The sequence below is a fragment of the Larus michahellis genome, chromosome 1, assembly GCF_964199755.1.
Source record: "Larus michahellis chromosome 1, bLarMic1.1, whole genome shotgun sequence".
Classification (NCBI taxonomy): domain Eukaryota; kingdom Metazoa; phylum Chordata; class Aves; order Charadriiformes; family Laridae; genus Larus; species Larus michahellis.
This window is the reverse complement of record NC_133896.1, coordinates 123,537,575-123,564,470: the sequence shown is the minus strand read 5'-3', so window position 1 is coordinate 123,564,470 and position 26,896 is coordinate 123,537,575. Positions and strand designations below refer to the sequence as shown.

The window sequence follows — 26,896 nt, the reverse complement described above, 5'->3', positions numbered from 1 at the left end:
TGGCATGTGTGTCCCCTGCAGGGCTCAACACACTACAATTTCTTAAGATATAAGCAAGAAAGTGCAATAACAAACAAGTTTATTGAAATGGATGGAGCGCTCATCTGAACGATACAAATTGACATGTCTCTCTTTATTTCCAGGGATGGGAAGGGAATGGGAGGAAGGGGTTCGGTTCATTGTCAGGTATTTCTGGAGAAGAATTAGCTCACCTGTAGTTGATGAAACTGTTTTACAGTCAATACACAGCTGAGACATTGACTTTAGGAATGATTAGAGCCCTTATCCAGATAAGAAAGAATTGGAGCATATGTTTGATTATCAGCACATGGAGGCTAGGGCTTGACAGAAGAAGGATTAAGACACCTGCGCACTTTCACCTCAGCACCCCAAAGCAGTGTTCTTTGAATTGTAGGACATGGACATCAGGTCTACAAAGTGACTGAAAAAAGTCATGGAGCACACGTGCTTCCTTGCAATGAAACAAGCAAGCAGAGAAAATGGAGGAAAATTGAAAGTTAACGATCAATAATTTAAACATTAACATCCTCTATACGTGGCTGCAAATGAAAACCTCTGTGACAACACAGCATAGTACCACCTGGAAATGCTTTCCTAAATGCTAGGTGAGCCCTGCAATTACAATAGTTTGAGAAACCTCAAACTTGAGAAACCTCAAACTTGAGGTTCTCAAACAAGATTGAGAAAATAGTTTGAGTAGTGGGTAGGGAACCTTCTTGGATTAAGTAAGTTTCTCTCTTCAGGCAGGGACTTGGATCTCTGGCTTCTCTCACAGGAGAGCTAACCATTTGCATAAATGAGCAGTTTTAAGCCTGTCATGCACCCCCTTATCATTCCCATCCCCCACAGTGTGCACTCCCTTCTTGACGTTCATTCTTGGTGCCACAGGCATCTCTGTGCTCAACTTGTTGCATGCCTCTTTAGGCAACAAGCTAGATTGATTTATTGTGTAGAATATTTTATGGCAGACTGCAGGACTGCATTCCACTGGGCCACACAGTGCTGGGAAGCTAAGCACAGTAACAGTAAGTTAATGGTGCCAAAAGTCTTTTCTTCACTGCAGGCCTTGGTGGCTCTCAGTCCAAGACCTGGCCCACAGACCCAAAACTCGTACTTAATACAGCTTTTCCTTGCCAAAGCTTTAGAGGAGCAAAATCTCTAGAACTCAGAAAGCTGCCAAAGATATTGATATGAGTCAGAAATAAGTCCCATTAGAAAGTCGACTTCTGTATAATAGGCATGCTACGTGGACAGCACTGCTACCTGGTTTGCTACTCATAATCTGACCGCTTCAGTGATCTGCTGAGTCCCTGGGTTGTGTGCTGGATGCCACTGCCTGCACCAAGCACTCGGCTCTTTCAACATCTCTGAGGTACCACACCCTCTCCCCGTGCCACAAAGAGATCAGGAGCTGCTCAAATTAAATTCCTTTATTAATGGAATGGTTTTAAAAGACCAAAAATGAAATCCATGAAAGGAATGCTTGTACTTTACTGCTGCCAGAAAAAGTAAATATTGTCTACAGACATTATACAGCTTTCTTTTAACCAAAATTAAATATGGTCCATAGCAAAGCAAGCAATCTGTAGAAATGTTTTGTTATGCTGCTATTACAAACTATTTACATTGGATAGAAAACAGGTGTCTCAAAGCCAGCTGTAACCTTAGTTGATTACAGTTACAATTCTGTGTAGCTTGCCCTCATCTCCCCTTTTTGCTATTATACATAAATCAGTCATTAGCAAGGTTAAAAAAGTGAGTGGTCACAAAAGAAGCTCTGAGTGGCCGACACAGAAAGCAAGCTCCCCTCCTCACCACCCAGAGCGACTGCTCTGTCACCCTCCTTCAAGATTTAAGAAGGAGTTTATCAATTCCCTGCAGGCTGTTCCCACATCCAACCATTTGTCTCTCCAATCAACTTACTTTCAGTGCCAGGAATCCCTGTGAAGGCACCAGCTGGTACAAGAATATCCATTTTAAATATACATATTTTAAAGGAGCGTATTTTCTTCTAGCAGTACGGTGTGCTGTCTCTGTGAATGCAGGTTCACAGTAAAACCATGTCAAATAAATATGTGAAGGAATCAGCACAGTGCATCCAGTTTCACTTTCCAAACGGAAAGTGGTGTGTCTGCTTTTAGTGGTGGTATAAGGCAGAGACTTAATAAAAATCCAACTTTGCTAAGTCAAGATCATGAACAAAGAAATCCTGCCTAATTACAAAATACTTGATTAACAATTCAGCCAAACAAAGGGATAGGTTTACTCTACACCAAAGCTATTTGCTGAAAATAACTTCACTGCTGGTTTCATAGCAGACATACAGCACAGAGAGTATGTTTTTTCAGTTTGCAAAAGGGATTAATCAAAATAGTTTGTGCATTCAAACATTGCTCTGCTGTAACAACATCGTTCTCAGTTCCCTCTCTCTTTGATCCTCCTGCCTGTATTTCTCCTCTAATTTTTGTTTTTCAGAGTCCATACTATAAAAAGTAGAATCTGTGCTTCTCCTAATCTTCTCAAACTGACTGAAATCCGCAACGTACTTTCCATTTGGAGAGAGAGAAACCACAGGCACGAACTCGTAGCCCCAGTGGATCTCCTCGGGGATGTAGGAAGTCCTGCTTTGGCAGACAGCACTGGTGGACTCCACCGTGGCATTCAGAAGCACCACAAGCTCGAAGTCCTTCTCCTTGAGATTCTGAGGTGTGAGATCTCTCAAAGGGCTGCTTTCATCCAAAATATGGTAGAAGGTTAAAGGCAAAATGAGAAATGGACTCTCTGAAGAGGAGTCAACATTGAACTTGACACTGGCTTGATTCAGCAGGATCCGCTCCCCTTCTTTGGTTTCATACGTCTGAAGAAGCTTCCCAGACAGCTGACACTGTATCAGAAGGCTTTTCCTCATATTTGCTACTCTGATCACCAGGCAAAGTTCTCCATTGTGTTTTGTAATGACGGCACAGTGGCTGAATTTAATAGTCTCTGCCCTTTTTTTAGGTCTTGCAATTTTGGCCAGAAAGGTACCCGTGATGAAGATTTCAATCAAGGTGGTGATTACCAGTTGGGCCACAAGTAAGAAAATGGCATGAGGACACTCCTCTGTAATGAAACGAAATCCATAGCCAATGGTTGTCTGTGACTCCAGGGAGAAGAGGAATGCCCCAGTTAGAGAGTCTACGTTCTTGACACACGGCTCGCGCTTTGGGGTGAATTTGTTTATTTCTAAATCACCATGAAGGAATGCAATGGCATAGTAGATAACTCCAAAGAGGAACCAGGTCATAACAAAAGTAGCAGCAAATAAGGTGAGTTTGTACCTCCACTTCATGTCTATGACTGTAGTCCACAAATCTTGCAGGTAGAGTAGGTAAATGCCATCGACTTTGTCTATCCGCACATTGCTGTGACCGCTTTTGGACATCACACGGGGTTTGTGTGCCTTGAGCATGGCAGTGTCGATGCCTCCGTTAACCAGCGGTATGCGAGACATATTAATCTTTGTGGTTTCCATTCTCACTGCTTCAGTCCTAAGGAGAGAATAAAAGAAGGCTGTTACTCAATGAAATCAAAGCACATGGCTGATTCTAAAAAGCATTTGAAAATGTTGATGAAGAGAAGGCACAAACATAATCTAAACACAGCAGCAGTGAATAAAAACAGTTGGAATATAAAGTTACCATCATACAATATCTGACATTACAAATAATTTTATATTCTTTTTTTTTTCAAAAAAAAAAAATCATTCTTTGATTATGGTGACTGCCAAATATGGAGAAGTAAGTTTCTTTTTTATGATAGCCTGCAAAAGAAATTTGACCAAGCTGAAATTTTATATTAGTATTTTATTTCTGTAAAATGCATTAAATTTTTTTTCTTACGTTTCTCTAGAGAAGAGGCTCTTTTTGATTACTGAGCAGGTTTTCTTTAAAGCCCTGAAGAGAGACATCTGATCAAAATTATAGTCGCGTCAATGCTTGGTTTAGAACGGAGATCCAGCACACCACCTCTGTCTCTTCCTGCGACGGAGGCAAAATGAGCCAGACCAGCTTTCACTGTGAACAATTAACTTCCACAAGTGATTTACTCAATCGGATCTGGCTCTGGCTCTTTGTTACAAGCCTACATCTAATCTAGAGGGAAACAAAGCAGACCTGAACACATCAAAGTCGAGTTTTGGAAAGGAATATTTACACCTGAAAATGCTTCGAAGCTGTTTGCACTGTACAGCACTCCGATTTTAAGCCGCCTAAGGAAAAAAAAAAAAAAAAAAAAAAAGGAGGCAATTCATGAAGTCAGCATTCTAGCCGTGGGCCCTGACCTGCGCGAACCCAGCAATCATTGGACCACCCGACTCCTGAAGTTTGTTTACTGTGCATCAGTCCGGATGGAGAGTAAGTGTGCGGTCACTCGGGACTGAACAAAGCCCACAGAGTGGAGAACGGTGCCTGTGCCAGTTTGATGAGGCAAGTAACAAGACCCGGCTTGCAGGACCAGACAGTGATTACGTAGAGCAAGGACAGTGCATGTTATAGTCGTTTCCAACAACAAAACTTCCTGCTGACAAAAACAACAAAGAAAAAAAACATCCCATGCATCCTTTGTGCTTTGGCAGGTCATACAAAAAGCATTGTTTTGTTCCATTGTTTTCCTCAAAAAGAGCCTTAAGTAAGTGATTCGTTTTCTCGAACCACCAAAAAAAAAAAAAAAAAAAAAAAGATCGTCTTCCTTATAGCTACTTAAAAGCATTTTGCAGGAAGTACAAGATATATTTGTGGTACACACATGTGCCAGTCCAGGACATCAGCATAATTGCTCACTGAAGTACCTTTCCTGTTATGTCAATTAAGGAGCATTTTTGTTTACGACTATACCCATCACACTGTTGCAGATATTCTGGGAAAGGGTAATGAAACTTAACTCCCATTAACACCTGTAGCTCATACCAGTTTTGGTTTAATCACCAACATTCTCTTCCGCAGCTTAGGAGCCATTGCCATACACACATGTACATATATAAGAAAGGAAGGCATCAGTGATCCCAGTAGGAGATTCCTTATGTGACAGTCAAATCAACACACAGTACGCAGCATGTCCGGATAATAAACAGGAAAAAACCTTCAAGTGATCTGAAAAAGAACAACGGGAGGAAATGGGGGGGTGGGGGTGGGAAGGAGCATACATGCAACTGCTCTTTAGGCAAACTCAAAATCAAGCCCTACTGTCAGTGCACAGTAAATACATGCAACCTCTAATGGGAAACCTTTTAGGAAAATGCATACCACTTAGTGAAGAGGCTCCATTCCCCACACCAAGCCTCACCCTGGATAAGCTGTGGATATAAATGTGTGCAAAAATCTGTCCCAAAATAAGAACATCTCTTCCTCTGAAGCACAGTTTCCCTTAGCCATTACTTCCAGGCACAAACATTACATTGTCAGAACAAATTTCCCTGCCACAAATTGCTAGGTCAGGAGATAGCTGTCCTTTCCAATCCAGCGCCAGGGACACGTTCCCATCTCATCCCCCTGCTCAGCCTACCTGGACGCCTGCTCCTGGGAGCAGCTCCCCAGGGCTGCCGGCTCCTCCTCCTTCGGAGGCCACGAGGATGGAGACGGCCAAGGCTCCACCTTCCCTCCTCAGTGCTCCAGCTGGTGGGCTTGAGCTGGTGGGGCAGGGACAGGGCTTGTGGGCTCAGCAAACAGCAGACTTACCTGGTCAGGGTCAGGGGTGGCCCAAGGTGAGGGGCGCGTGGACACTCGGCACAACACGCTCACCATGGCTGTACCATGCCCAAGAAACACTGGCTTCTGCACAAGTGGTCAGCATACGTGTAGTAAATCTGGCATGTTTGGGATGCACTGGGCACGCTGTGCAGAGCAGCTCTGCCCAACATGCACTGTGACTCTGACATGTCCTTCATATGCCAGGCTTGGCATGCGTACGCTGCACCGTATGCATCTGCAGCACCTGCCAGGGACACAGTTTCAACCCACACAAGGGGTATGTACGAGTTCTGGCCCCTGCCTCTGCTCTGCCCTGAAATAATTTGTTCCCTGTCTGGGAGCCCTGACCAGACAAAATCCTGATGCTGCAGACTGCCATGTTCCCAGACCTGGTGCAGGACACCTAACATCACCAGCATAGCGAAATGCCGTAGCAGAAGAGTTCCCTGCACAAGACGGAAGGTAGGAAGATAGTTGCAAGGCACAATGTCTTCCCTGGGCTATGCCAACAGCGAGACAGCTGCAAAATTTGCCATTTCAGGCTTAACCTGAGAAATAAAGCTTCGCTGAAGCCCTAGGCAATGTCTGGCACGCTCCAGACTGTGTTTCAACTCACAACCAAAGTCGTTTCTCACTATGTCTCTCTGCTGTCCCCATGTGTAAAGTTGATCTCCACATGTGAGGTCAGCATGGCAGAGCCGTTAGTTTTGGAGTCTGCCATAGAAGAAAGAGGCTGTATCAGAGCTCCCCTGTCATCTTTTCTGTCCTCCCTTGATTTGTATTTCTGTATGTGACAAAATTACTCAGCTTTACAGTGATTTCCTGAAATGGATCCCAGCCAATTTCTGGTGCTTTTTTTGGTGGTAGGGTATTTTTTTATGTTGATTTGCTTCCTATTTTTTTTTCTCTTACATCACTTTTTCCTGTGTGATCCTGAATTCCTCTAGTGCTCTTTTCCTCTCCAGGGAAATTCATCTTGGTTTCCTTTCCCTGCAAAAATACTGATGCGGGAAGAGAGGATCTGTCATGCTGCCTCGGAGCAGTGCTGCTTCTGCTTCCCTCCCTTATCACTGGCAGCAGCCAGCAGCAGTCACTTGGGGGAAGAAACTCTGATGAAACCAACAGTGGAACAAATCTGGGCTTCAGAGGAGGGTTGTCCCCTGCCCTCCACCTCCCCACTGCTTCCTGAGTGCAGTAACCAGTACAATATCCCACAATAAATGATTTGTGGGTGTCCATATGTATAAAAGCTGTGTCATAACACCTGCATTACTACTTCCCGTCTTATACCTTATATAGGCGCCTCAGAAACTCTACCCCCGACAACCATCCTCAGCACCTCAGACAAAATGGTTTGTTTTGTTTGGTTTCTACTCCTTTCCCTTTAAATCAGAAAGCATGTCTACCACAGTAAGTTAATATAAGCAAACAAGACTGTATAATAATAGCAGTATACATTTTTAAATTAAATGAATGCCTGCTGTCCCTTAGCTAACTGATTTTACACTAATAAAGTATTTTCTATTACTGTAAAAAAAACCCTACTCAAGCCGTAGCCACAAATAAAAGGGAACTGAAGGAAACAGATACTTAAAGAGGAAGAAAATGAAATCGTCTCAGACTTGTCTAGCACTCTAATGTCCTATGAATTACCTCTTTTCCTCACCAGCCCTTTGGAACAGCCAAAGGAGACTCCCCATCAGAGCACATGCTGGTAAGGAAGTTTAGTGCAGACAAAGTCAATAAAACGTAGAGCTACATACCAAACCACCAACCATGAATACCTTGATATTAAGGTAATTCCAGCAGCCAGGGATATAACAAGCACATTAACACTGCTTCCAGAGACCACATTATCTAGAAGTCGAAGCCAGCTCGCATGCACGCAAAAATGTTCCTGTTACATGAAGCCAGATTTGCTTGTGCAAGATCTTTTTTGGCAGACACAACTGATTAAAAGTGTACAGGAGCATGACTTGTTCGAATGGCCTCGGCTGTTTGCTTTTTCTCAAATCAGATATGCTTTGCCACTTGAACAAACCCTCACGCACGCTTCACTGCCACTCTGATACAGGGGCAAAACTTGAACTGTATTTTCAACCAGCATAAGCCACTAGCAGGCTTGGCATTAAAAAAAAAAAAAAAAAAAAGCAGGGGTGAGCTAAGAAAACATTGAAAAGAACTACATAATCTTTAGATCTTTCCTAGGTCTGGTGTGGTTCAGTAGGTTATAAAAGTCCCTCCTGAATTCTCAGTGCTCTGTCTAGCATGAACACCCTCCTCCTTTTGGGCTACGCACCAGGTTATGCCGCGCAATTGTCAACCAGCAAAATCCTCTTCTGTAGCTGAGTTATGGAATACAAAAGGAGAGATCTGAGGTAGAGGGAGGGAAGTGGTGGTTGCAAAAGGATGCTTCATCTCTGCCACCAGCTGCTACCCTGGACTTCATAAAAGAGTCCTTCAGCGCTAGGACTGATCAGCGCTGAGAGTGGTGATAGGCAGGCTGGCAGGCACTCATATTGTGAAAGATGCTGCCTTTAAAAACTAAATTAACACCTTTTTATTTTCTTCCACAGAAGTACTGGGCCAAGAGAACTGTAAATACCCAATCAAGTCAAAATCAGTTCCCACAGCTGTGCCTTTAGCTCCCCCATCCTTCCCTAGAGCCACCCATCAGCACAGGGCAGCCCTGGGAATGGTGACTCTCCCCGTGCTGGGGCACCCTGGAGCAGATGACAGCAGAGGCACGGCCGAGCCTGAGGGCAGGGTGGTGCCCGGGGGCTGCGGAACTGACTGTGCCAGAGGTGGGGGCGAGGGGGGCAGTGGGGGAGCCGGCGGTGTGTTTTTCATTACTTCAGGCAGGGCCAGAGCAACCATTTACAGAGCAGAATGAAGAAAGTGAAAACCCAAATCCATCTTTGTCTCTCCCGGGCCACCTGCCTGACGTCTGGCCATGTAAGATGAATTAAAGCTGGAGAAGTCTCACAGTGCATTGTTTCTGAGGGAGATTTGTACAGGAATCTTGTTCCTTCCAAGGGCAGGGGATGTAAGGCTTCGCATTAACTACTGGTTTACATAGACGCGCCTTGGAAACTATACTGATGCAAGCAAATAGGAAAACAACCAAGCAGGCAGAGAGAAGGCAACAGATGACTCAAAGCTTATTGAGGTTAATGGGGAAGCTCCCAGTGATTTCCCAGGTCTCTGGATCAGGCCTCCAAGTGGAGAAAAAGCACCTACCACTAGCGTCTGAACTGCTAACACACTGCAAGTGGGCCATTCACCCTTCCAAAAACCCACCCTCCAGCCTTTACACTGAGCTCTGTGGATGAACAGGGGACTTGGCCGTGCAGAGCCTTCAGTCCAGGAACCTTCACCTACACTAAAGTCTTCTTTCAGAGAGAAGTAAGCTGATCAGTTTCTGAAACTCTCCTTTTTGTGTTTGGTAATACGGTTTATATAACGCTGCTGGAAAAGACAGAAAGGTTCCCCAGAAACCCGTTCTGTTCTTTTATTTTTACAAATGGCTTTCCTTCAGCAGTGCAACATTCAATACTTTTGAATGTCTCCCTTGCTGGCGTATTGTTGCTTCAAACTCTTTTTAGTTTCAAACACTTCATTAGCACAATTAAGCATTCAAAACCTGCCTCTGCTATGATGCTTTTCCCACCCACTAACCCTTTCCTTGTTCTTTCTGTGCAAACCTTAGCTGGCTCTTTCTACACAGGCAAGTCTGAACAGACTCTCGAGAGCCTGTCCTTTCTGTTTCTGGGGAGCCGGGTGCCAGAAGTATTCTCCAAGGCTGAAAGGGACATTTTTGTTGCATTGTGCTTGTCAAGCTCATACCCTGTACTTCCACTTTCATTGACATCTTTGACCTGCTGTAGGAACTTTAGTGACCCCTCACAGTAGGCCTCTGGCACAGGCAAATATCTCAGCAACACCACAGAGAAAGAACTGAGCTAAGGGAGGATGGGAGTGTTGTCCTAGCCCAATCAACACTAGCAGTCAATACTAAGGCCAGGACTAGACCTTCAGAGAGCTTAACGCCTTCTGTTATCCTGTTTTGCAGTCACTGCCACTATTTCTCCACTCTTCCCTTCTAGGATGCCTTTGAGGGTTTCAGTAGCTACATCCTGCCCTTCTTTCTCCCTATGGTATTTCTCTTTTTCATGAGGGTACCTCTCATTGTCCTGTTTTCCACCATTTTGCTTGGTATCCCATTCCTCTCCTCTTTCCCACTCTCTGTGAATCAAAAGATCCAAATTAGTTGTCTTAGGCCAACACCAGAGAAGCTTGTAGCTGTGGCAGCAGAGTTGTTTTTCACAAGACTGCACACTGGTTTATGTTCTGCGAGTATCTTACCATAGGTTCACAGCACCTATTCCTGACCTCTCCGTTATATGACCCTGTTTTCAATGGTTTCAAATTTTACAAGGCTTCAACACTTTGGGCTGAGGTTTTCCTCAAGCGAACACACTTTTTTATTAATTTGTTTACTTAATGATCAGCCAAAACAATATAGCTATTTCCAAAATCAAAGACAAGAAAATATGGTTTTGGGATGCTTCTGCATCCATGTTAAGACAGTTTTGGTGTCTTTTCCCTCAGGAAGCCAGACTGTAAACGCATAAGCAATTCTTGGTGCAGAGACTGAAGCCCAGACTCTCCATGGCCAGCTGAGCACCCTAACAGCTTGGCCATAGAGTAATGTTGATACCTTCTTGCTTTCTGGCCTTATAAATTCTCATCCATACAGTGATGCATCTTCATTAGGAAGTGCAGAGTCCCCCCTCCCCATCTCTCCACTTCCTTATCAATGAATTCCCCTGCAAGGGTGGAACTGTGGGAACAAATCACCTCAGACACTGGGAGGAGGGAGGTGGAGAAGTAGAGAAGGGGGTACGTTGGGAGATGGTTGAAGACAAGCCAAGGAATGCCTTATTTCTGGCTCTTCTTGCTTAGACACGAGATAAACTAATCCGTTTGGTATCTTATAGGGTGCTTTGCGGCATGCCCAAACGCAGAGCTGTTGGGCGTCCAACAAAATGACGGTCAGAAATGGAGACACCTGTACGTGTCGAGCCCTTCCAGCACAGAACAGAAGCTGGGGCAGGGATTTTCTGCAAAATAGTTTTTCACTTAGTCAACGAAGGCCTACCTAAGTCCTACTTAAGTACTTAATTCCTTTTTTGGGAACGGGCCCTTCTCCAACCAGCTGCTCCGGCCGCTGTGAGAGCATGCTTTCACACAGCTCCCACTGCTTTCCCTGTCCCAGTGCGAGGACAGGCCACCTCACTGGAGCACAGCTCCCAGGGCCGGGCAAAGGCACCTGGAGAGACTACACTGCTCTTTTCTCTGATTTCAAGGCCAGGGCTCAAGGTGGTTGAGTTGTTTGCCCAGAGGCATATTTTACCTCTCTTTATGCTTATTTATATACTGCCTGGTATAAATCACCTGGCTATAATGCGACCGCATGAGCTTATGTGCCAAGACAGTTTCATGCTTCTGCAACAACGGAGGGATGACTGTGTTTCTTTCTAGTATTTTAGTCACATGGGGATGGCTTTTATAATGATACAGAAAATAACGAGTCTAAACCCATCTACCTCTCAGGTTTTAAGTCCGACAAAGTTCCTTGGAACACGAGTCCCCTCCCAGGTCAGTGCAGAGCACAAATGTACCAGCCTGGGCTGCTGACTAAATTTGCTGGGCCTGTCGTTCCCTGCTCACCATAGGTTGGCTGTGTCCTTGTTTTCCCTTCTTTCACAGCAGGTAAAGGACAGCCCCTTGTTTTCAACCTCCCCAGAACTCACCCATCACTTCACAAGCTGGCAGACACCTACCCTCACACTGAATAATAGTAATAATAATAAAGTTAAACTCAGAGCACCTGTTTTGCCAATGTGCCGTTGCTTTGTAACTTGCTGCTTTTGTTTCAGACCTGAAGAATGGTTGGTGGAACAGAAAGTTTGCCTGGTTTCTTTTCTTGTTTGTTTGCTTTTTCCTCCAAATTCATTTCTTGGTCTAATAAAAATCTGGTTTCATTTAAAAACAAACAAGCGAACAACCCCAAAACCAGACACTTACTCTAGATTTTTAATTTAAATTGTCAGCAGGTGGCTGAAAATGAACAGTAAATGTGCCTAGTCATGGTTATGCAAGAGGCAGAGAGAAAAGTTAGCACTTTTCCTGATAGTTCACAAAAGCTGGCTAAAACGTCTGCAGTCTGCCTCCCCAGGGCCACTTCTTCTCCCTGTTTCTCAGCTACCATGGCTGGTGCATGAGAAATATTTGTCAGGCAGCAGGGGGATATTTCAAATCGTTTAGAGTGGGTTTTGCCTCTTCCTTTTCTCGGGCTACAAACACCCTGAGCATCAAACTCAACATTGGACACCAGATCCCAGCACCAGCCTTGTCTCAGCCTGACGAGCAGGGGCATTAACTCCTAGCTATATGTCAACTGTACAGTATGAATACATCCAGTGGCTCAGCAGCTCTCTTTTTAATTACCATTTGTGATGCCAATTCATCGCATGATGCATGCACTGTACCCCAGTCAAGTTGGGTTTCGTTTTTTAATTAGTCATTGCACAGCGGGGCTCTCATAGCTCGGTGTAGGTGTGGCCGTGAGGTGAGGCTCCCTGCAGGGTGTCAGGCTTCTGCTGTGGCACACTTTTTAATGTGCTCTCACCATATGAAAGCTGCATTTCCCGTAAACCACAACATGCCTTTAGTTAGCCCATACCACAAGACATTACGCTGGCGGAGGAATGACCTTAGTACCCCACAATTATCCCACGGCATGTACCCATTCGCAAACACTGCTGAAATAAACATGTTTATAGTTTTCCAACTCTATGAAGTCATTAAATCTCAAAACTGAAATAGCAGTCTATGGAAAGAATTTTCCACACAAAAAAAAGAAATCTGCACCTTTTAAATATGTAAAAACCTAAACAGTATTGAAAATAATGGTAGGGCTGCAAAAGGCAAGGAAACTGGCAAGGGGAAAAAGCATTTTATTTAAAGGTCTATATATTTGTAACCTTTTGTTATCTAGTGTCTAATTTAGACAGAATCAAATCTAACTGGGGAAATAGCACACCTTGACCCAGCAGTAAGATGGACCCTGTTATGGTAGTAAAGCTTTTCCTCTGTGGCAGTTTCTGGGTCACTCTTACCTTTATGGTGTAGCTGATTTGTGCTGCTTCATCTAGGCAGAGTAACAATAAATGCAGAGTAGCTGGCTAATTAAGCCAAATTTATTGCTTCTCTGCATAGCCAGGACATACCAGTGAACTTGGCCTTGTGATTTTTGCAATACTGCAAAGCACATTTCCAAGAAAGAAGGATGGGTTTGTCATGGTTTCATCTTAAAACTTGTTACAAGCTGATTTTCTCAGGAAGTTATTTGGTTATGAAGAATTGCTCTACCTGTGTGAACAAGTTCATGCTGTGAAAAATGTTTTCAAAAAGTGACTCTTCTTTCATGCTAGCAAAATGCAGCCTGTGAGACAACGTATCCACTTCCCTCAGCCAAACCTTATGATTTTTAAATTGGATGTCTTTCTCTCTTAGCCAAAACACAGTTGATGCTACTGGCGTAGCAGATACCCACACAGATTACTTACTCTTTTTTTGATAATTAATTACTTTACTGAGAATTACAGAGTAAGTGTGGCCAGTATTCTCTTTGAGGGACACAACAGCTTCAAAAATGTTCATTCCTATTGTGTTTTCTCTGCACTACAAAGGTTTCAAATTGCACCAAGCACCCATTTCCCTTGATTGTCAGGTCTGATAAACAGAAAGCAAGTCCTACTTGATCTCAAACAAATATTTGGTAGCTACTTAACAAAAACAAAACGTTAAAAATTTTAAATGCTGGAAAGAAAGTTCAATAGTGCCCAGTAAAATCAGGACATGTGATATTTCACAGGCAAACATATATATACATTTACATAGAAATCATAGGTTCATTTTTATTATTTAAAATATTACTTCATGGTTTATGTATTTTCATAAATGACGCATTCCCTACTCTGCAGTTGCAAATACAGAGTATCGATGTGGGAGATTTTGGTATGTGTAGAGTCAATTGTGAATGCATCTTCTTTTATATGTTTCCCCTTGTGACATTTTTACCCTTAATAAAATCTCTAGATCTTGACACAAAATAATTTTCTCAGATGGCAAGTCTCGGACACATCCACAGTGACCAGTAACCACAACCTGCGGCTATGGTCTTGGAGCACAGTCCTTACCCAATCAAGTCTCCCCTTGTGCTTTGCCAAAGCACTGCGCAGTCACAATACAGTCCCTGGGAGGCCACTGGTGTCACCTCGGGGCTCACACACCCTGTCCCCATCCTCATCTCCGTCCCTGGCCCCGTTCCCGTCCCAGCCCTGCTGCTGCCCCCAGCCAGGTGCTGCTTCCTCACCAGCCTCGCGGAAGGTGGCCACGGCTCCCAGCATGGACAGAAATGGCCACGGGGTTCCTATAAACCGTTAAAATGCTGCACTGGTGTATAAACCGGGGCCTTTCACCCGCCTCTTTGGAGTGGTTAGGGACAAATTAAAAATATCAGTGACACTTTCACATCGGTGTAGGGTTGCTTTTTCTCAGTACTGCCCAAGAGTTTTATTTCAGGGCAGCTTTCTCTTTTTTTTTCTTTTTTTTTTCCTGACCAATCCATGGATGTGGTTAATTTAAGGTTTAAAAGGCTTTTTCTCACACATACACACACACCCATATATGTTTTCCACTGAAGTCCGTGCTTTTTCCTAGACCCACCCAAATTCCAGTATGTAGCTCACTTGTGTGCCAAGCTTTCATACTCTCCATGCAATGAATGGAAGAATGCCCTTTTTTCCACTTCTGCACATTTTGGGGAAAGGAGGGGGAGAGTGTGTAGAAGAGAGGGAGGAAAAGCCTCCAGAAGAATTTAGTTATACCTGTTTTTTTTAGAGCAGAAACAGGAGAGAGTCCTAGTGTCGTCAGTGTGAATACTCTATTCCTGCTCACAGGTGGAAATGTATGGCGTCCGAGCCCCACTGCTTGCTTGGGACTCTAAGCTGTATTTGTGGAGCGCTAAGGAGATTTAAAAATTAATAATTATATATTAAAAGTACCATAAGCTGCTGGCTGGTGTGTGTTTCCATTCTGCTTATATGAAGCACTTTGGTAACACTCTTGAATGCATCGTTATTTTATGAGACGGATAAAAAAATAATCAAAGCTTAATGGTGAGAAACTTTGGGGAGTTTTAAATGGAAATGATAGTTTTCAGCTGTGTCGTTCTGTGCTCCCTTTGGTAGGGTATTTCAGGCCATGGGCATCTTGGTGAAAAGAGGTGGACAGAGAGCAAAGGGCCCCTCTTGTCACCTCACAGCAGGGGAGGCTGCAGGATGACCACCTTCCCACCCCTGCCCACCCCTTCCCTCCTACAATGGTTGCCGTTGCAGCTCATGGGGTGGCAGGAGCCACCAGGCCACTGGGAAGGAGCCCACAAAGCCCTGTTTCCTCCTGCTATTGCATCTCCAAGGTGAACCCCAGGGCTGTAACACCATGCAAGCTCCCTGCAAAGCCTTTTCCCTTGCACTTGCCTCCATGTGGATTGTCTGATGCCTGGTTAAGGCTGGTCCCCCTTGATTTCCTCTTCTCAGTGAAGGCATCAATAAAGTCTCTCTGACTTACAGAGCCACCTAGTTTCATAAAGCCTGTTGGAACGCAATTTCTCAAGCCTCTGTTCACCTGCCAAGTTAAGCTGAAATTAGCCTGTGGATTTAAATATGTGGGCTGTTTTGTATCCCTTCGTTGTGAGGGGATGGAAATGAAAATATGGTAGGTCAATTATTTACCCTTTCCATCAACCAAATGTTATAATTGTACAGAACCTTATTGTCACTCTTCTATTGCAAAAATTGGAATAAAAAATATAGATTTTTAAAGAAAAAGCTGTTTCCTGAGTTTCTTGACTGGAAGGTTACACAGCCCAGGATTGTATGTCTTCCAGATAAACTCCCAAGGAATCAGAGGGAAAAGAATATTTGTTTTCCTCATTGCTTTCCCAAATTACTTGATCCCTGCCAATTTCCATGACACAGACCCCTCAGTCTGCTACAAAGTCTGTGGCTTCTGAAAGGGAGGAAATAGCATGAATGTACTGGTGCACATCAATGTTTTCTAATTTTCTTGCCAAACCAAAAATATCAAAACAAACAAAAAATGAAAAAAAAAGTTTCAACTTTTCTGGCAAAATTAAAAAAAAAAAAACAGCCATTCTGGACTGAAGGTGCTCTTTGTTTAAACCAAAACTAAACCTTTCATTTTGCTTTGACATTTGTGTAGAGGTGTGTGTATGTTTGTGTTAATTTAAATTAAATCAGGTGAGGAACAAAACATTGCTTGAAGTGACAGATCGCAACATCTTGTTTCCACAAAGTCAAAATGAAATTTTTTTACTTTTCAAAATTATTTTCAGACTTTTCCAGTCTAAGCTTCTCCGTCTTGTTCACGTGAATTCATTATATCTTTCATCTGACCTAAATCTGCATTTTCAGCCCATAAGACTTTTGGCTGAAAAATCCCAGCCTTCTGTAACTGTAAAGACCACATGAGTTTCCTGGTTGGTTTGGTGACAAGTGAAGCTTGTGCGATGCTCTCTTCTGAGAACACAGCAGAAGCAATGCCTGTCCCCGTTGTTAGGATCTAGGGACATAACTGTGTGATTCACTGTTCATTTTTCTTTGTCCTGTAGTTTCTTGGGAACCTCCATAAAAGCTTCGTGGTGCTACGCTGCAACAGGCTGAAAAAATGTAGCGATAATGTGCCCAAACAAGAAAAAAAGCTCGTGCTGTTTTTCAAAGTTACTACATTTCCTTATTATCAAAGGAGGTTATTTTGCTTGTTTATTTACACATACCTTATCTTTATGAGTGTTCCTTTATGTCATCTCAAAAGCTCCGCAATCTTTTACAGTCGGGAACTTGGGAAGGTCTAGCTTTGATCACTGAAGTAATTAGACTGAATAGAACATTGTTCATGTTCTGCTCAGAATAGTTTCCAACTACATTCAGAATACCGCAAACTTATTTTTAAAATTCTACAATATTCAGCAACTTCTACCTTGTTTTTTGTAAGTTTTCCAGATGCCATGAATTTCAGAAGTCACTTTGATGTTTTCCAAGCAGCCTGATTTATGAGAACAAAAAATACCACCATTCCCCAATTACTTTCTGTCGCCTTGTTATAAGGCTTGATACATCAATGGAAATATAGTCTGGCTGAGGAGTCCAGGCATAAAGAATAACTGGGCTGTGAGGAAATCAACTACATCTCCCACAAGGGATCACTCTTTCAGTGGAAAAATCAAACTTGTTGAACTCTAACCTTCTGTAGTTTTCCTGTAATATTTAATTTAAGAAAGCCTCCATTTTCATTGAAAAACACACTTGGTGGGAAACGTGTAACTGGACCTAGTGGAGGTTTATATGTTATTTTAGTGTTATTGAACAGAATTCATATTTTTTAGACAATTGCTAAAGATAAGTGCTTGCAAAAACTAGCTGAGCAGGACTATGAATATAGCAATTTGCAGCACTGTATTTCAAATAGGGTTAAGATAATGCCATTACAGGAAAGTCCCAGAGATTGTGACTCCACCAGGCAGATGACAGCTTAATGGCAATGCAGAAAACCCCTTCATTCCCTGCGCTGGTGACACGCTGTCAAACCCAGTCTTTCCCGAAAGGACATGTCCTGTCTGAAAGCACTTCCTCTGCTCCACTTGCTGTATGGTTCAGACTTCTTGTGTGAAGGCATCTTGATGCCACAGAGTCTTCAAAATCCACCTGTTCTTCAAGTCCAGAATTTCAGTTTATAAACTAACCATTTCCCAATGGGCCTCTTGTTCACATGGTCCCATGGCCAAATCACTCAAACTTCTGGAGTAAAAATCTTATTTCCTTTCTACTATTTTGACCATAATTTTCCCCTTCATTAATGTAAACATCTCTTTCATTACTTCATACCCATAAAGCTCACAGCCTAACCTCTCCACAGCTACTGCTCTGGCCCCCATAGCTCTGCTTTCTTTTTCTCTTTGTTGGCATCTCGTTCCTCTTTCTCATAAATGCCTATTCCTTGTGAAGTTTTGCTCCCTTCATGTTTTAGACTTCTCTTATGCCATTCCTCAACAGCTTTGCATTTGACATACATGAAATTCCCCCCTTCACCAGCTTCCAACCAAATCCTGAAAATGCGCCCATTTTAAGACACATTACAACTTCAACAAACATCTGCTAGTCATTACGTTCACCTATCAAGTTCCTCCTTTGTGTTGCATGATGCCTCATTTGCTGTTAGATCTTAAATCATTTAGAGAAGATATAAAGTTTTCCTCTTCAAAAGCATGTTGAGGACCTACAGCATGGTAAGAAATAATGTGTTCTGATTATAGGCTATGTCCGGCATCAGCACTGATAACAGGTGATTTGTTTTCTTGAAAACACTCCTTTTCCAGGATGTCTCTGCCTACTACACACCTGAGATACCCAGAATGATGCTTCTTTATGTAACAGTGAGTTTTGTCTGAAAGAAATGTGGAGATATGCTTTTCTTAAAATCTGCCTGTGAATACCAGACATCTGGAAACCTCACTGTGAAGCAGTAGTTCTAACTTGGCTGCCAAGCATCTACCAAACAGAGCCGTTTCTAAAGGTACATGCACTGCAATGCCAATTGTTGGATTCTGTAGGTTGAAATTCCTCTCTGTTCACGTTAGTTCTCAAAAAGGTTTCGGTCTAGTCTGGGCTAGTCTACTAAGGCACAGAGTCAATGGAGAGAGCTGGACACCTCCACAGAGTGAGTCTGCCTCTTCTTCCTCTAAAGCCTGGAGATGCCCATCTCCTCACAGTGCCTGATGAGCTGAGACCAGATCTTTAACCTTTAGACAGTTGGGATTTTTCTTATCCTTGCACCTGTAGAGCAAGGTCAGTACTTCTGAGAGGTGCCAAGTTTATCGCTTGTATGGAAATCAACTGTTCCAGTGTATGTGAAGGTACCCCTACTCTTCCTGGAAGCACGAGGCTTACATATGTAAATTACATAGTACATTTCTGTACTTTAAATTGAAATATCCTAAATAAATACGTGTCAGTCTGACTTGCACTGATGAAGCCTTTCATGTTAAATCCCATAGAAGATGCTGTGCAGTGTGGAATCCAATGTAAAATTACACAACATAATGTACTCTTTCCATCACACTTATAGTTTAGTTACTGTAAAAGACTTTTAATTATGCACTGAAGCAGATGGACAAGGTTCTTATGTAAAAAGAAGCTATCTAGGAATCTAAAACAAGATACAGGATATGTCTGCTCTGTTTTATGTGTTCTCGCTAATGACACTCCCCACCACAGGTCAGCTTGCTTGTCTATGTCATCAACATACACACTGCCACCACATCCCTTACCAAAGTACGGATTCACCATGCTTGTGCTGCAAAGGCTTCCTCATCCATGATGTTTTTACCTATGCACCTCCAAAAAATGACATCTGGGCCTGCCTGCAAACAACCTGCATCCTGCATCTTTGTCACTACCGCTTCTTTCGAAGGTTCCCCTTTTCACAGCGCAGTTCAAATCTATCTCTGCTTTTCACCATGCCTAACCTGCCATTCAGCAAGATGGAGCTAGTAATCAGTTGAAAACGAGGAGGAGACTAAACCAGAGCCATTCAGTGGCACACATTGTCTTACACTGAGCAAAGCTGAAGATCAGAAATAATTTCTCTTAATAGCAGCTGGAGTTTTAGGAACTCAGCAAATTCTGAAACTTTGACCATTGTTTTCTTCTGAGGCCAGGGAATGAGGATCTGGTTCTCCTCCCAGCTTTTTTGCGGATTTCAATGTTAACGTTTGAGCTTATATAATATGTATTGTTAGCAACATGCTTAAAGTTTCTAGTGAGAATACAAAGGTTATTGACTTCTGTAACACTGTCAGTCTTCACGTGACAGCTTGGGTGGTTAACAAGTTTCTTAAGATCGTAGAAAGCAATCAGAAACAAAAGCTTTTCCTTGATTATGTAATCATTATTTATAAGATCTAAAGAAGTAATGTAGCCTAAGAACATGCAAAGTAATCAGAAACAAAAGGTTTCCCTTGATTATGTAATCATTATTTGTAAGATCTAAAGAAGTAACGTAGCATTTAAAGGCATGGTGCCCTCCTCTTACATTTTCAACTGCTTACAAACCTGAGATATATCTGCAAAGGCAGAACACTGCACCAAGGTACAGTAGGAGGATGTACCACTAGGATTACTCCACTGAAATGTTTTCTTGGATTTCAGCACATAAACACTAAGAAATGGTCTGAAAATAAGATTTTATGTTACCTATCACCTGAGACCTTACATAGGGGAGGGAGAATTACTACCAACAAATATTATTCTGTGTCATGATAAAGTCACAGCTTTGGTCATTTTATGCTGACAGAAAAAGAAATCAACACTAAATTTTACACATTTTTGTTCCAAATATATATATTTAAGGTTCAGTACAGAGTTTTTTTGGTTTTTTTGTTGGTTTGGTTTTTTGGGGGTTGTTTTTTTTTTTTAAAAAAAGAACTGCAACAATACAACAGAGTCGAAATGAACTTCAAATACCAGGCACTCCTCAAGACTTGGGCTGAAGCACTGATAACGTTGTTACCTGTAGTGAGGACAGGTAGTCAAGCTTGCAGCCTGAAGTGTGTTGGCATAATTACCACAAGAAGAACAAGGGTATGAAGCAAAATAAGACAGATGATTATTAGGATTCCTGCCACTATGACAGACCTTTAGACCTCTGAAAAACTCACTGATGTACCGCACAATTTTCTGAATTTTGCTTGTGGAAATCTGCTGTCGCAAATGAAACCAGACAGAACTCAATTTAGAGCTCGTGGTGTAACGCCACCAGCTGAAAAACGCCTTCTGGCTTCTGCATTTCCCATAGCAGTGTAAAAGGGCCACAGTGTGAACGTGAACCAGACCTGAAGCCTTTTGTTTTTCCATTATACATAGATAAAAATGGCATTGTTAGCTTTTCCACACTTGCCTGAATTGTGTTCATTCACCTCTAGTCTTGTGGAAGCATTTTACACTGCAGGCCATTGCAGTCTTTGATCCTTTTTTGTGCCTTGATAAGAGCTTTCAGCACCTTTTATGTAGCACATTTCACAACAGGTAACAGGCATATTGAAGGCCAGCACCCATGAAGTGACGTTTGCTATGTGAATTTATAACTCATAAACGGAGTTCCTTGTAACAATTGACTTTCTACCTAATCTTAGGGAAAGAGGAGTGATCTAAAACCAGTAAGCTGGGAACAATTAAGAGACCAACTACCAGGTACCATAGAGGCCACCAAGTGTGCCAGTTAATGAAACTCATTATGGTAATAAAATAAAATGTTGCCTTAAAAGTTTTTTTCTTTTTTTTTCATCCTAAGCTTTTGCATTGTTGCAAGAATGTTTTGTCATTTGCCTAAGAAAATGAGTCTGAATTGCAAGTGCTCTGTATCACGCAAACACCTCCTCCCATATCCTGATATACCTTTGGTGTGTAAATGAAGCCCAGGCTTGCCCAAATGCTGTGAAAGTCACAGAAAGCACATCTTTTCTTGGCTTCCCTCAGTCCTTTTATCCATTGCTGCAGTACATGGAGTTGTGGTTTGGCTGTTTATTGTGGAGAAAGGGGACTATTGATAGGTTTGGTGTTGAAGTGTTTGAGGAAGGAAACTTTCAGGAAACATTATTTATGGGTAAGGCAGCAGGAAACTGCAGCCTGTTTCCTTGGGTGAGAGGCTGAAGGGGGTTCAGAAGAGGACAGCTGGCATGGAGTAAGGGTAGGCAGCTTTGAGTGGGAGCACCACTGAGCGGAAAACAAGGGAGCGCTTATGGGGATCTTTACAGACAAGGTCGGAAAAATTCAGAAACATTTTTTTGATTGACATTTTTTGATTCCAAGTTTCCTTGGAAACTGTTGACCAAAATAAAAATCATTTAAGCAGGAAGAATTTATTTATTGGTCAAAATGTTGTGACCATTTATTTTATTATATGCTTTTTCAGGCGGTGCAATTCTAGTGAGAAAAATGGGAAATTTGGATCATAATATATTTTTCCCTTTTTTCTTTATCTGAGGGGAGACCTTATTGCTCCCTACAGCTACCTGAAAGGAGGTTGTAGAAAGGTGGGGGTCATTTCTTCTTCCAAGTTACAAGCGACAGGACGAGAGGAAATGGCCTCAAATTGTGCCAGAGAAAGTTTAAGATGGATATTAGGAAAAATTTCTGCACAGAAAGGGTTATCAAACATTGGAACAGGCTTCCCAGGGAAGTGGTGGAATCGCCGTCCCTGGAGGTATTTAAAAGACAGGTAGACGTGGTGCTTAGGGACATGGTTTAGTGGTGGTTTTGGCAGTGTCAGGTTAATGGTTGGACTCGATGATCTTTCCAACATAGACAATTCTATGATTACAGATTACGGTAATTTATTCAACAGATAAACATTTTTATCATATAGCCTCAATGTAAAAGTGCTAATTGTAGATAAGGAAAAGTTCATAATGTAAAACCAGAGAGGTATCCTGCAAGCTATGATCTAACGAAGAGTGAATTACCTCAGTTAAAGCAATGGAGATTAAATTAATCTAATCAGGCTATACTATTGTTCCAGTCAAAACTTATTTTACATTTATCACTTTCAATTTACAAAGAGAAGGTGGTTTACCTAGGCTCCCTAAGCATGGACAAATCCAGCTGACAATCTCCATGAGAAAAACAAACCAGAAAGGAGTCAAGTGAGGTTTTAAAAGGTACCAAGCTGCAGTTCCCAAGCTTTAGACCTTCCCTCCACCTTAAAATCCAGATAAAATGCAGTATGCCCTGAAGGTCAAATTGCAGGGGCTACTTTGAACCAAGTGGAAAAAAGACATTTCTTAATCAAGAAACCCTCCTGGGAGGCAACAGAAAGGCAGCTGGCTCTCATACCTCAGCAGGCACAGTGCAGGGAGGGAAGGAGCTTCGCAAGTAACAAAATGCCTAGGTGAAAATGATCAAATGCTCACCACCGACACCTGCAAAGTGAGCCAGATCTCCTCAGCAAAGAGGCCAAGGGGATTCTCAAGCCTTGGTGATTAAAAGCTCGCAAGGCTTCCCAGTATCCTGCAGGCACAAGAAAGCTGCATAACACCATGGTACTTCCCTGAGATCCATGCTGGGTCCAACCTGTGGCCCAGCAGTTTGTTTTCAACCTTTTGCCAAAGGCAGCCCACAGTTTGCCAAGGGCTCTGCTGGAAGATGAAATTTGCCAAACACCTTTCTCCCCAGTGGGTAAAAATGACTGCAGATGTGTTACTCCAAAGAATACACCTACCCGCTTTATGTCCAAATGATTATTTTGTCCAGTAAAGGATGACAATACTTAGAGCATTCATGTCGTTGCTTGCTCCCTTTCTGCCTGACCATGACCTGTAGCTTGCTGTGAACCTCAGTGTGTGCTAGTCATACGAAGACAATTTCATATGCTTAGGAGCAGGGAAAGGTACTATGGTTCTTACTTGGTACTTTTCTTCCTTCCTGCAGCCCAATTAGTAATGTATCCACTGTCTTTGGCTGCTCTCCATGTGTATTTCACAACATTCAGGCTAGATAGGTATAGAATGAGCAGGCGTTTCAATTCATGCACAGTCAACACAAGGGAGCTGCTTTTTTCAGCTGTGCCCTGTTTACTCCAAGAGTATGCACACGCTCAATGCCAAGCTGTTTACCATATTAATGATACAAACACATTAAGTTCTAAAATGATCCTCAGGCCTGTAGTAACTCATTCAAGTAAGCCATGAATGCTCTCTCATTCCAAGGTATGAGGGACTGCCTGGCAGGAATCACAGAATCACAGCATAGTAGGGGTCGGAAGGGAGCTCTGGAGATCATCTAGTCCAACCCCTCTGCCAGATCAGGGTCACCCAGAGCAGGTTGCACAGGAACGCGTCCAGGTGGGTTTTGAACGTCTCCAGAGACAGAGACTCCACCACCTCTCTGGGCAGCCTGTTCCAGTGCTCTGGCACCCTCAAAGTAAAGAAGTTCCTCCTCATGTTTAGATGGAACTTCCTGTGTTGAAGTTTGTGCCCGTTACCTCTTGTCCTGTCCCCAGGCACCACTGAAAAGAGCCTGGCCCCATCCTCCTGACATCCACCCTTTAAGTATTTATAAGCGTTGATAAGATCCTCCTCAGTCATCTTTTTTCCAGACTGAAGAGACCCAAATCCCTCAGCTTTTCTTCATAAGAGAAGTGTTCCAGTCCCCTAATCATCTTGGTAGCCCTTTTCTGCACCCTCTCCAGCAGTTCCCTGTCCTTCTTGAACCAGGGAGCCCAGAGCTGGACACAGTATGCCAGATGGGGCCTCACCAGGGTGGAATAGAGGGGGAGGATGACCTCCCTCGATCTGCTTGCCACACTCTTGCCACACAAGAAGGTAGCTTTCGAATATTTAACATTTAGTGAATTCATTTGGACTGAAAAGTTTGAGTTTAACTGTTTGATACTCCAACCAATGTTTTTTTCTAATTTTCATATACACAGTATAGCCAATAAAGTAAAGAATTTTCCCTCCATTTAAAAAAAAAAAAAAAATAGTTGTCCCGTAATCTGCTTTGTTTTTCCTGGAAGCTAAGTGAATCAAAATTTATTTCAAAATGTTCTGAGGTTCAGCATGCAAAACACTTAAGTTTCTGTTTTTCTTGGCCCCTCGCAAGAGTACCGCCTGGTACTTCACAGCTTTGGTCTCTACCTGTTCCCAAAGAATACAGCCTGTCCGTGTGAACTGTGTGTCTTAGAAGAGAGAAACAGGAGAGGAGGAGGGAACAATATTCCAGACTACCTTAATGAAAACTGAACAAACAAAAATTTCAGTTCCAATCAGGGCTGTGGGTTGATGCCTTGTTTGTTTCATCACATGAGGAGCCAGGATAAAAAAGCACTATTTGTTTTCACTTGAAATTCTATAAAAAGTAACAGGACCAAAGTATTGTATGTACGTTGGAAGACTGAAGCCCAAGTCATCTGCTGCTGTTTTTGTCTCTAGGCCATGCCTCATTTACTGGGATGAAATTCTTGGGGAAGTTTTTGGTCTCGTCTACGCTCTCTTTGCAAAAGTGATGCCAGTTTCTACTGTACAACCAGCACTACATTACATTCCAGGCTTGTTTCCCCCCTCCTATAAGCTAATTATTAGAGAGTGCAGAGAGCATAGTGACATTTTACAACCAAGGAAATAAAGAAGACATTTCTGTAATAGCAATTGGTCCCCTTTCCCCTTCAATTTTAAAAGAAGAAATCTTTTAAAGATTAAAGAAGGTAATAATATCACAGGAGAACACAGACAATAGACTTGGCAGATAGGTATGCAGGCACCATGATCAGAAAGACCCTAGAAATGCCTCTAAATACAATACAGCCAAATGCATGTGAGGAAACAAGGTTAGTTAAAAAGTAATGTAGATACTCCTGGTTCACAAAGGAAAGCCAGCTTTGTTCCTTTTTGCAACCAGCACGTCATGGAGAAAAAAGGAACTTATCTGTAAATCTGTTTAAAGCATGATCCCTATGTGAAAATAAAAAGGGAGTCAAAACCAAGCAACACTGAAGCAGAGGGAAACTTGCACCACAGGCTCGGACTGTGATTACTAAGGTTAAGCCAAACCTGTTGCAAACAAGTAATATGAAGACACATGTAAAAATTGGAAGAAAATGCATAATGTTCTCCAACTCAGACATGTTTGCATTCTTTGTACCTACCACAGAAAACTTACATAATCTTTTCTTATACAGATAGGTAACAGGGACTGTATAAAGTACTAGGTAAATTTTCCCACTGTGTCAACTAAAACTGATTTCTGCATTGAAAAAAAGAACAAGAACTGACTGAAAGGTATGCTTCTAAAAGCCTAAAAAGCACTACATATTTCTATAAGAAAAAGTCTCTGGCAGACAAACATTTACAAAGATAGGTTCAGTATCTGCCCGTCTCCCCAGCACATATAAATATCAGGAACATACATTATAAACCCCAGATTCAGTAACTTGCATCAGTGGAAAGACCAAACCATGACAGCTTTTTCTTTATCATCGCTCAACTGCCTGTATCTCAAAGTTCACAAGAAGGCATAATCTTATAAACATTTTTCTTTTACAGACAGTTTCTAAATCCTTAAATTACTAAAATAAGAAGAAAATCGGAAAAGAACGCACTCATTAGCTTTCAGTTCCACAGAGTTTCCAAAGCACTGCTAAGCATGTATGCATTTTTGACAAATACCTCTTACCTGTAAAAGAGCAACGTTCAGATTCCTTACTAGATGTTATCGTCATGACAAGTCAAACAATCTTTTTTTATAAAAGGTGGGATGTCTTTTCAATAAAGCATGTGTGGTTTAAAAACAAACAAACAAAAAAAAAGCAAACAAAAAAAACCCAAAACACAACCCTCAGAGAGTCTCCCTTCCCTTACTGTCAGTCAAAACAAGTTGGAATAAGTCTGAGTTGGAATTACCTGAATAAAGAAACTCGAGAGAGGGAGGGAGGAGAGGGAGGGAGGGAGAAAGAGAGAGAGAGAGAGAGAGAGAACTCTGAGAGGAGACTCAGTGATGTCAGCAGTATGTCTTAAGGAAATCTACAACTGAGCCTGGCAAACTTTATAACTACATAGCCCTCAACACCCAGTTACGTGGAAAGCAAATACCTGCTTAAGAGGAAACTGATGTACTTTTAAAGAACGTCAGTTAATCTTTGAAGAAACTTTAGCCAGGCTGATCAAAGTCCCTTAAAGGCCTTATTGCCTAAATAAATAAGGTTACAAGTGGTTGTATAATGCTAAGAAAAGAGTAAGAAGAATAAAAAGTCAACATTATTGATCACCCCTTTCCTGTTGGCAAAGGGGAGGCTGAAACTCATCTGAAATAAATTCATGCTATGGTTGTAACAGACTGAGCTGTAGCAGCCCCGGACGCAGCTGAAATCCCTAACCACCAAAGTTTCCAATCTGTTTAGCCACAACACTTTTTTCATTTGATGACTTATTCCGTGTTTGCTTCAGTGCC

At 42.4% G+C, this 26,896-nt stretch overlaps 1 protein-coding gene across 3 annotated transcripts; it reads right to left on the bottom strand.

Annotated features, from left to right (window-relative positions):
• Positions 1-1,436: 1,436 nt before the first annotated feature.
• Positions 1,437-26,584, bottom strand: KCNJ15 (potassium inwardly rectifying channel subfamily J member 15). 3 transcript variants are annotated; one of them, XM_074602150.1, is made up of 3 exons: positions 5,563-5,616; positions 4,968-5,150; positions 1,437-3,551 (listed from the first exon to the last, which is right to left on the bottom strand). In XM_074602150.1, exon 3 carries the CDS (start codon positions 3,533-3,535, stop codon positions 2,405-2,407), a length of 1,131 nt encoding a protein of 376 aa, XP_074458251.1. In that variant the 5' UTR covers positions 3,536-3,551; positions 4,968-5,150; positions 5,563-5,616; the 3' UTR covers positions 1,437-2,404. The 3 variants fall into 3 exon arrangements, with proteins under 3 accessions (XP_074458251.1, XP_074458245.1, XP_074458239.1); XM_074602144.1 differs by lacking the exons at positions 4,968-5,150; positions 5,563-5,616 and adding an exon at positions 26,123-26,584; XM_074602138.1 differs by lacking the exon at positions 5,563-5,616 and having other exon boundaries at positions 3,903-5,243.
• Positions 26,585-26,896: the final 312 nt, after the last annotated feature.